Source organism: Ochotona curzoniae, unplaced genomic scaffold (assembly GCF_017591425.1).
Source record: "Ochotona curzoniae isolate NIBS_2020 unplaced genomic scaffold, NIBS_Ocur_1.0 patch26, whole genome shotgun sequence".
NCBI classification, from domain to species: domain Eukaryota; kingdom Metazoa; phylum Chordata; class Mammalia; order Lagomorpha; family Ochotonidae; genus Ochotona; species Ochotona curzoniae.
In genome coordinates, this window is record NW_024466817.1 from 44,866 (window position 1) to 57,710 (window position 12,845).

At 38.6% G+C, this 12,845-nt stretch overlaps 1 protein-coding gene across 1 annotated transcript in view; it reads left to right on the forward strand.

Annotated features, from left to right (window-relative positions):
- Positions 1 to 12,845, forward strand: part of LOC121166894 (solute carrier family 41 member 2) — an 82,351-nt gene that overhangs the window by 35,303 nt on the left and 34,203 nt on the right. The window contains exons 6-7 of the mRNA XM_040996218.1: positions 6,694 to 6,841; positions 9,504 to 9,583. Of these exons, the coding sequence (XP_040852152.1) occupies positions 6,694 to 6,841; positions 9,504 to 9,583 (228 nt within the window). The remainder of the gene's footprint in view (positions 1 to 6,693; positions 6,842 to 9,503; positions 9,584 to 12,845) is intronic.

Here is a 12,845-nt window from a genome sequence, read left to right on the forward strand (position 1 = left end):
TCCAAAATATTTTATTGCTACTCATGTCATTCTTTAATTTTGGCCAATCATTACATTTTTTTTTTGTGAATGTAGTACCCGTGCAGCACTTTCTTGAGAACAGAACTGTAGGTTTTCTTCCCCTTTATTTAAAAAAATTTCCGTATAGTAATCCAGTGCCATTTAGACAGGTTGTGTTTAATAATTCACACTTTATCTAATGCTTTATTTCTTCTTAAAGTGAACTAATGAATATGATTAGGAGTTATTCAGGACATGTTATATGTGTGTACAGAAAACGGAAGGCAGGTAACCTTCTGACTGATTTTGGCATAAAGCTTTCCAGTGATGTAATAGATTATAGTGACAAAAAAAAGGCCTTTTGCTGAGAATGTAGTATTGAGGGAAGAACTACCTCGAAAGTATCTAGAGATTAGTACTATTCTAGAAAAAATAAGAAATGGCAAAGTACAGCTGCAAAAGATCTATTGCAAATTGAAATAGAAGAGGAAATAGGAGGAGAATGACTAAAGACCTGGATTATGACATTATGATTTGCTTTTGTGTGGCTTTTAGAAAAAATACAAGGTTTTTATTCATCATACAGTGATCTTTAACCAGAATCTCCAAGCTATTATATTCCAGCATTGGGCCAGTAACTGAAATCTCTGAATACAATGTGTGTTGCCTTTTCTTTCTTGTTTGCATACATTTAAGAAAATTCTTATTTTAAAGACTTATTTATTTGAGAGGCAGTGTTAGAGAGGAGAAATAGTGATCTTCCATCTGCTGGTTCGCACTTCAGATGGCCTTAACAGCCAGTACTGAGCCAGGTTAAAGCAAGGAGCCAGGACCGTTTTCTGGGTCTCCTCCCTGTGTGGCAGGGGCTCAAACTCCTCCCTGAGTTTCATAGGCCATTAGAAGAGAACTGGGTAGGAAGTGGTGCAAGCTAGGATTCACAGGGTCCACGTGGGCTTCAGGCATCGTAGGTGGTAGCTTAAACCACAATGCCGGGACACCACCAGCCCCCAGGAGGATTTTAAAATACTCTTTTTGGGCTTGACGTGATAGCCTGGTGGCTAAATCCTCGCCTTGCATGAGCCAGGATCCCATAAGAGCACCAGTTCACATCCTGGATACTCCAAATTCCCGTCCAGGTTCCTGCTTGTGGCCTGGGAAAGCAATTGAGGATAGCCAAATGCCTTGGAACCCTGCACGCGCATGGGAGACCTGAAAGAAGCTCCCAGCTTCGGATCGGCTTAGCTCTGGCCATTGTGGCCACTAGATGAGTGAACCAGTGGGTGGAAGATCTTTCTCTTTGTATCTCCTTCTCTCTATGAATGTCCCATTCCAATAAAAATAAATAAATCTTAAGAAAATACTCTTTTTCAAGTAACTACATGGCTATTTTCAAGTATTTATTTATTTATTACTGCATGGCTATCTGTGTGGTACTTACTGATTGGAAGCAGTTATCAGCAAAATTTGAGAAGTGAAATGGTGACTGATTTCTCGTTCTCTAAGGTTAACTGTAAAAGGGTGACTTAGGTGAAGCTCTCCGTAATCACAGTCAGTCAGGTTACTGCAAATCTACCGAGACTGACAGGAAGCCACCAGGTCATTCACAGGGCATTCTAGAATATCACTGTCTCAACATGGTTATGTGACTAGAATCTAAATTTATCTTAAATGTCACTCGAGAGATCCTCTTAGCCCTGGACCATCTTCGTTCAGAGTGATTTCTAGAATATTGGTATCCTGAGAAAATATTATTGCTTTTATGGGCATTTAGTGAAAAATGTTTGCAACTTACAATGTCCATCACTTTGTTTACACACAGAAATGATAGCATAAAAATGGTGACTCAGAACAGCTACATATTTCAGAAGAAATTTGAATGATAATAGGGCATGCTGTTAATGAAATGATGCAGTAGCAGTTGGAAAATGCCACAAAGAGCAACAAAAGGTGACGGCCGTGAGTCACCCAGGGGCGGTTATGTTTGTGAGTTCAGTGGAGTCAGAGCAATGTGAAACACTGTGTTCCTTTTTTCCTGCGATTTTTCAGTATCACAGAGTATGATACTAATCTACAGAGACATTTTTTTAAACTTAATGTTCCAAAAAGTGTTCTACATACTTTTATTGATTTTATATTCTTCTGTGCTGCTGTCATGAATTTCCACAAATGTTGTGTCTTAAAATGGTAAGAGTTTATTTCTTTATAGTTCTGGAGGCCAGAAAGCCAACATGAGTTAGGTATTACAAACATCGAAGTTCTGCCAAGGCTGATTCCTTCTGGCAGTTTCAAGGAGGAATCTGTCCTGCCTCTTCCCTGTTCTGTGGTTCCTGACTCCTCATGGCATTCCGGCATTCCTGCAGTCTCTGCATCCGTGACCCCACTGTCTTCTCCTTTTCTGCAGTGAAGGCCCTTTCACCTTGCTCGTGCTGTCATCCACATGGTCAAGGATAATAGTCACATCTCCATAACCTTGACTTAATCACACCTGGGAAGCACCTTCTGCCATGTAAGATGACAATTATACGTTCTAGCGTAGTCCTTCAAAAATAGTCATAAATCCATCATTCTGCTATAAGTGTATCCTGACATTGTAGACAGTGGCAGAGAGTCCAGCATCCTATCGTCAATAGTTTCATTGGGAGACCATTTTTGATTTGGAAGTAGAGATGCATACTTCATGTATCTTCATTTCTTGATATGAAGTCTGTTTCTCTGGATGACTATGTGTACACACATGTTTATCTATGTACCTACCGATGTTGAATTTTGTGTGAAGGTTGCCTTATATCAAAGAGAATACATGATATTTTGGGATTGGCTTATTTCACTGAGCATAATGGTCTGTAGTAGGGACCATTCTGTTGCGCATGGTAGAATTTCATGCTTTTTAATGGCTGTGTAGTATTCCATAGAGTATTTTCTTTATCCACTCCTCTTTTGACAGGCATCTGGGTTGTTTCCATGTCTTTGCTATTGTAGATTGTGCTGCTGTAAATATAGGATTACAGGTCACTTTCTCACATGCAGATTTCATTTTCTTTGGATATATTCCCAGAAATGGATAGGTAAGTCATATGGATCGATGATCCATATTGACTTCCTTAGTGATTGTACTAACCTGTACTCCCACCAAGAGTGTAGGAAGCATGTTGCAATTTCAAACCTATTTTCTGTCTCTTTGGATATGCCTATTCTGGACATCTCACAGAATTGGATTTGTATGGTATACGACAGCTTATGTTTGGCTTCTTTCACTGGGCATGCTGTCTTCACGATTCACCTACGTCACAGCATGAATCAGTACTGGGTTATATATGGGTTATATATATAGTGCTGAATAACAGTCTGTCATCTAGACATAGCACATTTGTTTATGTATTCACCATTTGATACATGTTAAGTTGCCCTCTCTCTTTTTTTTTGCTATTATAGACTATACTGTGATGATGATTCACTTAAAAATTTTACGTGAGCGTAGTTTTCTGCTTTTCTCAGGTGTTTTTTAGGCATAGAATTTCTGGTTCAAATTAAATCCTGTTTAACTTTTTTAGGAACTTCCAACTCACTATTTTTAGCTTCCTATGAATTTTTCCTCCTCCTGTGAAAACGTAGGGCACTGAGTCAGGGATTGGGGCAGTGGGTGCTGGTGTTCAGCTTCCGGTGTCTTTCCCAGAATTAATGTGAAGGATGTCTTCTTGAAAGCTCCTAACTTGGCATGAGAATGGAGGTGATCTAACCTGCAGAATACTTCATTTCAATTGTGTTTAGTAGATTTCAACGCTTTTCCTGTTTGGTCTTACAAAGAAATTGTGGAAAACTTTAGTTTTAGGAGACAGGAATAATTCCTCACTGGGATGTTATTTATATTTTGCTGTGCTAGTGGAACTATGAAGCTATTCAACAAACAAATACTTCCTTTACCGCTTAAAAAAAATCATAGAGAAAATGACACTAAATGTAGCACTAGTCATATATCCTTAAATAGAGGAAAGTATAAAAGTGATTTTTTTGCTAGCATAATTATTTTGAAAATGTGATGGCAAATGCAGACAAAGCTTCAGGAATGACATTTGCTTAGAAATTATAATTTTCTCTGTGAGAGTTGCTGACTCCTACCTGATGCAAACAAAAGAAAAGTTTGAATTTCTGTCTTATTGAAACATCTTCAGTCATATGTAAGAAGATCTTTTTAAAATGTATTTATTTGACAGACAGAGCAAAGGAGAGAGGGAGATCTTTCATCTGCTGGTTCACTCCCCAAATGCCCTAATGACTGAGGGCAGGCCAGGCCATTGCCAGAAGCCAGAAACTGCCCCAGCTCTCCAGGGTGCACATTGGGAGAAAGCTGTGTCCCAAACAGACGTGGCACGCGATCCCAGGCACTCCGATATGGGGTGCAGATGTTATCACACCTTAATATGCGGTCACAGTACCAGCTCCCTTTAGCTGAAATATTGATAATAAAACTCTAATTAGCTAAAATGATATCAGCAAAAATGGTTTAGCATGATATATCTGTCTCAAGTGATATACAATGTGTAATTATAGGGAGGTTTAGAATTAAAATATTTGAGAACTAAACTTGGGATTAATAGTTTTGGGGCTTAAGAATCAGTACATATTTATTTTATATACTCAGAATGTAGCCTGTTAAAATAATATATCAGTCTTATACTCTCATTTTTAAATTTGTAATTAACTTGTTATTGTGATTGTTAAATAGAAATCTTACCAAATTTGTGTATATTATGAATATTTATTCAAAATCTTTAGTTACCATATTCATACATTTAGCTTATATAATTTGTAAAGATTATTTTTAAGCACTTGAGAACTTTTGTGATATATGTGAACTGTCTAAAGTAAACAAATGTCTCAGGGTGTTAACTAAGTCTATAAATGGAGCCAAATACTCCAGACTCTTAAAAATAATTTTTGGTTGAATACTAGACATTATAAATATGATGTTAAGTGCTTGATTGTTTTTTCTTTACAGAATGCTGGATTTTGTTCTTGTAGGCAGTTGTGTGGGGGTTAGTTTGAGCTTTATAAATCTGCTTTAAAGTTTCATTGGGATAGATCTTAGTGCAGACATGACTCTAGGGCTAGCCCTGCTGCTACGATGTGACTCTTCTGGGGTCTCTACTGAATGCTCTCAGTGTTCCAAACGACTTCTCTGTAGGGGGTTGGATCTTGCTCGAATGACTTCCAGCCTTTTGTAAACCTGGGGAATTTTTCAGTTTATAAGTCCTTGATTATTCTTGGCCTAGACTTGTGGAACTTACCCTATGCTTACATAGGTTAGCATTCAGCTCTCAAACTCTTTCTCTGATGGATTCTTTTCCAATATTTTACCCTGTAAATTCCTGTTGCTTTAGCCTACGGACCTGCCAGTTTTCCATCCCTGAGCAAATGATCTCTGTGTGCCTTTTGTTACAAACCTGGGGCTGCTGTAAGGCTTATCTCATTTATTTTCCTTTTCCTAGGAATCATGGTCTTGCATTGTCAGTTTTCTAGTATCTGAAAATAGAGATACAAACACACTCATGTAAATCTTCTAGTCATTTCTGAAAGCACATTTAAAAATTTGCTATAATATTGTATACATCATTTGTATAAGCAAGACAAATGGCAGAGACCAAAATCAGTGAGGCATAGAAGTATATGAATGCTCTGTCTAGAGGACAGCATAATGAAAATAGGAAAGGAATATGGAATTATCAAAATAGACCATCTGCCACAGAGAAGTGCAACAGAGTCCTGACAGTCTGTTACCCAACTGGTTCCCAAATTGCAAGGTGTTATTAATACTAATAGCAATAATGATGATGAAGCCAGGGGTGGTGATAACTATGTTACCAGTGCACTATCTTAGCTGATCTACATGTTTGCATATTTAATTTACATAAAATTTGTACTGTTATGAATGCATTTCATGGATGGAGAAAGTGAAGATGAGCAAAGTAAAATGTCTTGTCCAAGATAAGTTGTAACACTCAGATAATAACACTAGGTATTGTAGCCAAATTATAGTTGGCACGCTGTTCTATGTTCCCTCTTAGTGCATTAAGGATTCAGAGTAGTAGTTATGTAGTGAAGAAATAAGTTTTTTTGAGCCTCGTTTTTCACCTTCTCTTTGGTGCTTGGGTAGTTATTATCAGTCCATAGGCCAGTGTTGTAGGAATGTCAGGACCGGAAGATCCCTGGGACTCGATTGCTGATGCCACGCAGTTCTGTTTGACTGTGGAGCTGAGCATTTCTGTCATCATCCAACTCTTCCTGCTTCTTCACTGTGTTCCAAAGCAAGCTTCAGTTTCTTCATAAAGTGGAAATGACGGTATTTGTTTTATGGATAATGAAGTGAGATGACAAATTCAAAGCATCCAGTCTGGTGCTTGATAAATAGGGGACGAATGTGAGCTTATGTTTACTGTTGTTGTTCTTGCTACTGCTATTCCAGTGAAAGTCACATATAGCAAATATTTGTTGAATTAACTTGCTGGTTTTTAATCAGAATATTTAATATTCTCTCCTTATTTACATTTCTCAACGTCTTTGAACTTTATAGAAAAAATGGAGCATGCCTCCATGTCTGATGGCATCATTTCATCTGATAACTGTTACTTGCGGTAATTTACATGTCCCACAAGGAATGATGAGCAATTAAAATGTTGTTTCTTCTTTTCATTTTAGAGAACTATTACTTCGTTTCTCCGTTAGTTGGTGTGTTTTTCTTAGCGCTCACTCCTATCTGGATTATAATAGCTGCCAAGCATCCAGCCACAAGGACAGTTCTCCATTCAGGCTGGGAGCCTGTCATCACGGCGATGGTTATCAGCAGGTTGGTATTGAAGTGTATGAGCATTCCATATATGTGCGTAGTTGTATTCCTTGGTTTAATCATTTTATGTTGCCATGTGCTGCTCGCTGCAGTGGTAAGGAATGTGACAGCAGTTACTGAAATCAATGCAAGCAGAAATTCTTTGGAGATACCCAGTCTCAGAATTCTCTCCAACCAAAGCCTCACAACCCTGATGAATGAAATTCAGTTGTGTTGTGTGTATGTATAGGCTATGATAACATTCCATATTTTTAATAATCTGTTGTCCAGATAAGCATAAGCCTTTTATCTATTTTCATGTCAGTATTCTGACAGACTTTTTAAAAATACACATGTTAAAAAATTTCTGGGATGGAACTGAGAAGGTATTGGACAAAGGATATGGATTTTTAAAATCAATTTTCCATCACAATTTTATTAACAGTAAGCAATCAACCAGTCTCACAATTTTATTTAGAATGCAGGTGCAAATATCTGGCTGAGATTTTTTTTTTTCGGTCCAAATAAAAATTTGTAAACCAGTCATGCTTCTAATAGGTTTTTGAATTGATGAGCTGATTTACTTGTGAGATAAGTCTCCGAAAATTTTCTTTCTTTTCCCCTCTGTACATTCATTTAAAAAATTTTTTATTTGAAATTTTGAATTTTATGGTACAAGGGTATGAAATTTCATCTAGACAAGAAAAATAAGTCCTGGAGGTATGTTGTACAATATAGTAGCTATAATTAATACCTTCTTGAAAATTACTGAGAAGGGCATAGCATGATGGCTCAATGGCTAAATCCTCACTTTGCAAGCACTGAGATCCCATATGGGTGCTGGTTCATGACCCAGCTGCTCCACTTCCCATCCAGCTCCTGCTTGTGGCCTGGGAAAGCAAAGCCTGGGGACCTGCAGCCATGTGAGAGACCTGGAAGAAGCTCCTGGCTCCTGCCTGTTGTGGCCATTTGGGGAGTGAATCAGAGGATGGGAGATCTTTCTCCATCTCTCCTTTGTTCTGTAAATATGATCTGCCTTTCCAATAAAAATAAATAAAATCTCTTAAAAAAAAGAAAGACGGGCCCAGTGCGATAGCATAGTGGTTAAAGTCCTCGCCTTGAATGCACCGAGATCCCATATGGGCGCTGGTTCTAATCCCAGCGGCCCCGCTTCCCATCCAGCTCCCTGCTTGTGGCCTGGGAAAGCAATGGAGGATGGCCTAAAGCCTTGTGACCCTGCACCCACGTGGGAGACCCAGTTGCTGCCGCTTGGGGAGTGAACCAATGGGTGGAAGATATTCCTCTCTGTTTCTCCTCCTCTCTGTATATCCACCTTTCCAATAAATAAATAAATATTTTTTTAAAAAAGAAAGAAAGAAAACTACTGAGAAGTATTCTCACCACAGTGGGAAAAATATCAAGTAATGTACATGCTAACTAGCTTAGTTAATCATTTCATTGTGTATTACATATACATATGCAATTTGCCAATTTAAATAAATGAATTATGTATAAGTAAAAGGATATCAAGCTTCATTGAGACATTGAGAATGTATGGTTTGCCACGGCATGAGTTAGTTGCCTTTTTATAGATACATGTATGTATGTATTTGAAAGGCAGAATTACAGAGAGAGGAGGGAAGATACACATACACACACACACGGGACACACAGAGAGAGAGAGATACAGAGAGAGAGAGAGAGAGATTGATTTCATCTATTGGCCTCCTTGCCAGGGCTCAGACAAAGCAGGAGTCAGAAGGTGGCAGGGAACTAAGCACTTGGGGTCTTCTCTTGCCTTTCCAGGGGTTTTAGCAGTGATACGGACTGGAAATGGAGGAGCCAGGACTCAAACCAGCGTCCAGATGGGATGCTAGTATTGCAGGTGTTGACAACCCATTGTGCCACAAGATCAGCTCCTTTTGTGACTATAGCTAATTATTTTAATTTGCCAGTGGCAAGACACACCCTAGTTGTATCTTGTTGTAGCACATCAGTCATCCTTCTAATGCTTTTACTTCAAATATGAAAAGATACTCTTTTAAAAATTATATTTAAAAGTATAAGAATACTGGATGACATAGTTCTAAAAATCCATAAATTCTGAATAATGTAAAATGACTTTCAAACCCCTGTATTTTCAAACTTACATGGTGAGTAATTTACTGTATGTTCTTCTGACCCTTATAAAGATTTATTTTTATTGGAAAAGCAGATTTAGAGAGAGAAGGAAAGACAGAGATCTTCTGTCCACTGGTTCACTCCCCAAATGGCCACAAGGACCAGAGCTGAGCTAGGCTGAAGTCAGGAGCCGGGAGCCTCCTCTGGGTCTCTCACATGGGTGCAGGATCCCAAGGCCTTGGACCATCGTCTACTGCTTTCACAACCCGCAAGGAGGGACCTGGACTCAAAGTGAAGCAACTGGAACTAGAACTGGCACCCATATGGAATGCTGGCACTGCAGGTGGAGGACTAACTTCTTTCCAGATATTTTAATGCGTTTAAAACATATTTTCTCTTACTTTTACAAAGATCATATCTTGGGGATTAAAGTCCTGGAATCTGGAGCTGTTGCTTAAGCCATGTGTTATTTTTCTATAAAGTAAGGATATCTGTATGTCCAGAAGAACTCCAAGTGCATTCTCTTTCCTCTTTTGAAATGATCTCATTTTGTATCTTTCAGCATTGGGGGCCTTATTCTGGATACAACTGTATCTGATCCAAACTTGGTTGGAATTGTTGTTTACACACCTGTTATTAATGGTAAGAGTTAGATGCAGCTTTCATGATGATATCCAATGTGCCCAGTGCTTGTGACGATTTAAGGAGTAAATCAACAGATGGACAATCTATCTCTCTTTCTCCCCAGATGTGTGTGCATATATGTAAATGTATATATGCACACATGTACATATATGTATATACCTATGTAGATATCTATATAGACCTCTATATCTGTAGCTAACTAGCTACGTAGAGATAGATACAGTTACGTAAGAGTTCAAACTTTCAAATAAAAACATGTTAAAAAAAAGAGGTGGTGGTGGGGATTTTTGAGCCTGAATTAGAGGCCCTGATGTGGTACCCAGCAGTTGCTTCTGAAACAATTGTCGCTCAATATCTGAGGGGAATTGTATCCAGGACCCTCTGCATATTTAAAAAAAAATTGTGTACATGTTGAAGTACCTTGTTGAAACTGTGCTGTTTCTATTTAATGTGCCCATGTGCTCATGTACTTATCATCTGTAGATTATTTATGATGCCCCAGCTCATGTAAAGACAATGTAAAGTCTATATAGAAGTTATTACACTGTGTTGTTTAGGGAAAAAGGACAAGAACAAAAAATTCCATGTTCAGTACAGGAATAATTTTTTCTTTCCAAGTAGTTGTTTTTAAAAAGATTTATTCGTGTATTTGAAAGGAAGAGTTACACATATAGAAGGATAAGCACACACACATGAAGACCAAAGCCAAGATCCTAGAACCCGAGTTTGATTCTCATGTGAGTGGCAATGACCTGAACACTAGAGGCATCTGCTTCTTTCCCAGGCACATTAGCAGGGAGCTCCATCAAAAGAGGAGTATCCAGGGCTTAAACCAGTGTTCACATGAATGCCAGTGTCACAGACAGTGGCTTAAGCTGTTGTGCCACCATGCTAGCCCTTTACCAAGTATTTTTGATCTGCAGAAAGCATGGGTAAGCAGGATTGAATATGCATACAACGTTTGAGAACCACTTCTTGCCATCTGGCTTCAGCTTTCTAACTCTCTAGACTTGACACATGCATTTCTTTCCTGATCCATACTTGGAATTGAATATTTGCATGTGAAAGACTACACTCCTGGGTGAACTCATTGTCTTCTCTTAAATGTCTTTCTCCTCCTGTGTCAGTTAATCGTATTATCTACCCAGGATCCCAAACAAGACATCCCAAAGCCACACACTCCCTCTCTCTTATAATCTCTACTCTGATTCTTGAAGTAACTTGTGAATTAGTCTCAACACTTTGTCACTCCTGGTTGTGTTTATCATCTCTCCTGATACAACTCCATAAATTTGCCTCCCTGCCCCATTTCTTACCCTTTACTTCTCTGTCCTGCATAAGGCCAACAGTTATTTTTTATCCTAACAAAGCAGATTCTACCCCCGGTTGCTTAAAAATCACAGTTAGCTTTTAATTTCCTAGTGGATAGGTATAAATTATTTACCATCATGTATTGAACCCAACCTGCTCTAAAGTCTGCTTCTTTTAGTCTCATTTCCCCAACACTCCATTAATTTCAAAGTTCTCATTTTGAATTTTTTATGATTTCTCAAATACATTGTGTTGTTCTGTGCCCCATGTCTTTGCACCTGCTGTTCTCTCTGCTGTCTTATTTCCCTTTTCTTGCTTACAAAATTCTGCTCATTTATCCAGACCCAATTAAAATGTCACCTCTTTTGCAAAGTAGATACTTAGGCAGAATACTTTGAGCAGTTTTATTATAATATGTATTGAGTTTGTATGATAATTTTCTTTCTCTTTTGACTCTGAATAGTGCCTGCCACATTTCAAGATGTCGTAATTGTCAGATGAATAAATGCATAACTTAAGCTACATACTTAGTATTACTGCAAACTAGGTGTCACAGAGTCTGAGAAATTGTCTTTAAATAACACTTCCTAGACTGTAAACAAAAATATTCATATATTTCAGTGAGTACTGGTGAGGTTCATTTAAAAAGCAAAAATAGAAAATGGGTTTCTCCTGTTTGTATAAAAAAAATTGACTCTGGTGGCAACATTTACTACTTTTCTTAATGATTTATCCTTCTTGTAGCTAGAGATTGGAATTAATTTCTCATTATTTTCACCTCTGTGGCTGTATCCGCAAAGCCCATTTGCTAGGAGCAAGTATTTGCATGAGAGTTCTGATGTTAAAGGAGAGTTAGGAACAGCCCATGAGATGCCACTTGGAGCACCACGTTGCCTGTCCTAGTGCCTGGGTTCTTGTCCAGGCTCCACTCTGTTTCCAGCTTCCTGCCATTGCTCACCCTGAAAGCGGTGGAATCGCTCAAGGGCTTTGTCCCTGACACCAGGTGGGAGACTTGGATTGAGTTCAGGGTTCGGGCTTAACCTGGCCCTGTCCCAGCTGTTGAGAGCAAATGCGGGATGATCAGAGAACGAAGGATTCATCTCCATCTTTCTCTTTCTCTCTGCCTTTCAGATAACTAAAAGTAAATAATGTTTATTTTAAGAGAATGATTGATATGGGTTCATTAAATTAAAAATATGTTTATATAAAAAACCAGAGAAGGTTAAAGAAAAGATCCATGAAGTAAATATTTTGTAGGCAAAAGGATAATTCAAGAGGGACCATTTACTCAGTAATTAGGAAATCATTTTATTGTTCAGTTGAGCTGCAGGCTAAGTAAATAAGGATATAATGTTAGAATACTATGAACAATAAAACGAATGAATTATTTATCACACAGATGATAGCCAGGATGACTCTTAAGAAAGCAATATATGATAAATTATTTCAATGGAGTACAAAAGCATGAAAGTTGCCATAATACTTAAGAATGCAAATGTGTGCTGTAGTAAGCAAGAGAAAGAGAGGGAAATGAACACAGAGAAGGGGAAGCAGGTGGAAGGGTTTGGGGTTGAGGAGGAGCACATGGAGCACTTCAGATGTTAATGTGATATTCTTCTCCTTAAACGGAAGCAGGAATACACAAGTTTATTCGCATGCAACAAAAATTGGAATTGGTGCATACAAGCATTGAAAATGTTTGTAAAAAGCAGGTAGTATGAAGAAACTGATGGCAGCTGATGTGGTATGGAGAGCTAAGCTGTTGCTGGGTAGACTGACAGTCCACGTGGGAACATTGCTTCCAGTCCTGGCTACTCTGCTTCCAGCCCTGTGCTGATGGGTCTGGGAAGCAGCAGACAAGCATTCAATGCCTGAGTCCCGTCAAGTGGGAGCCCTGGGTGGAGTTCCTAGGTCCTCACTTCAGCCTAGTCCAGTCCCAACTTAAAGT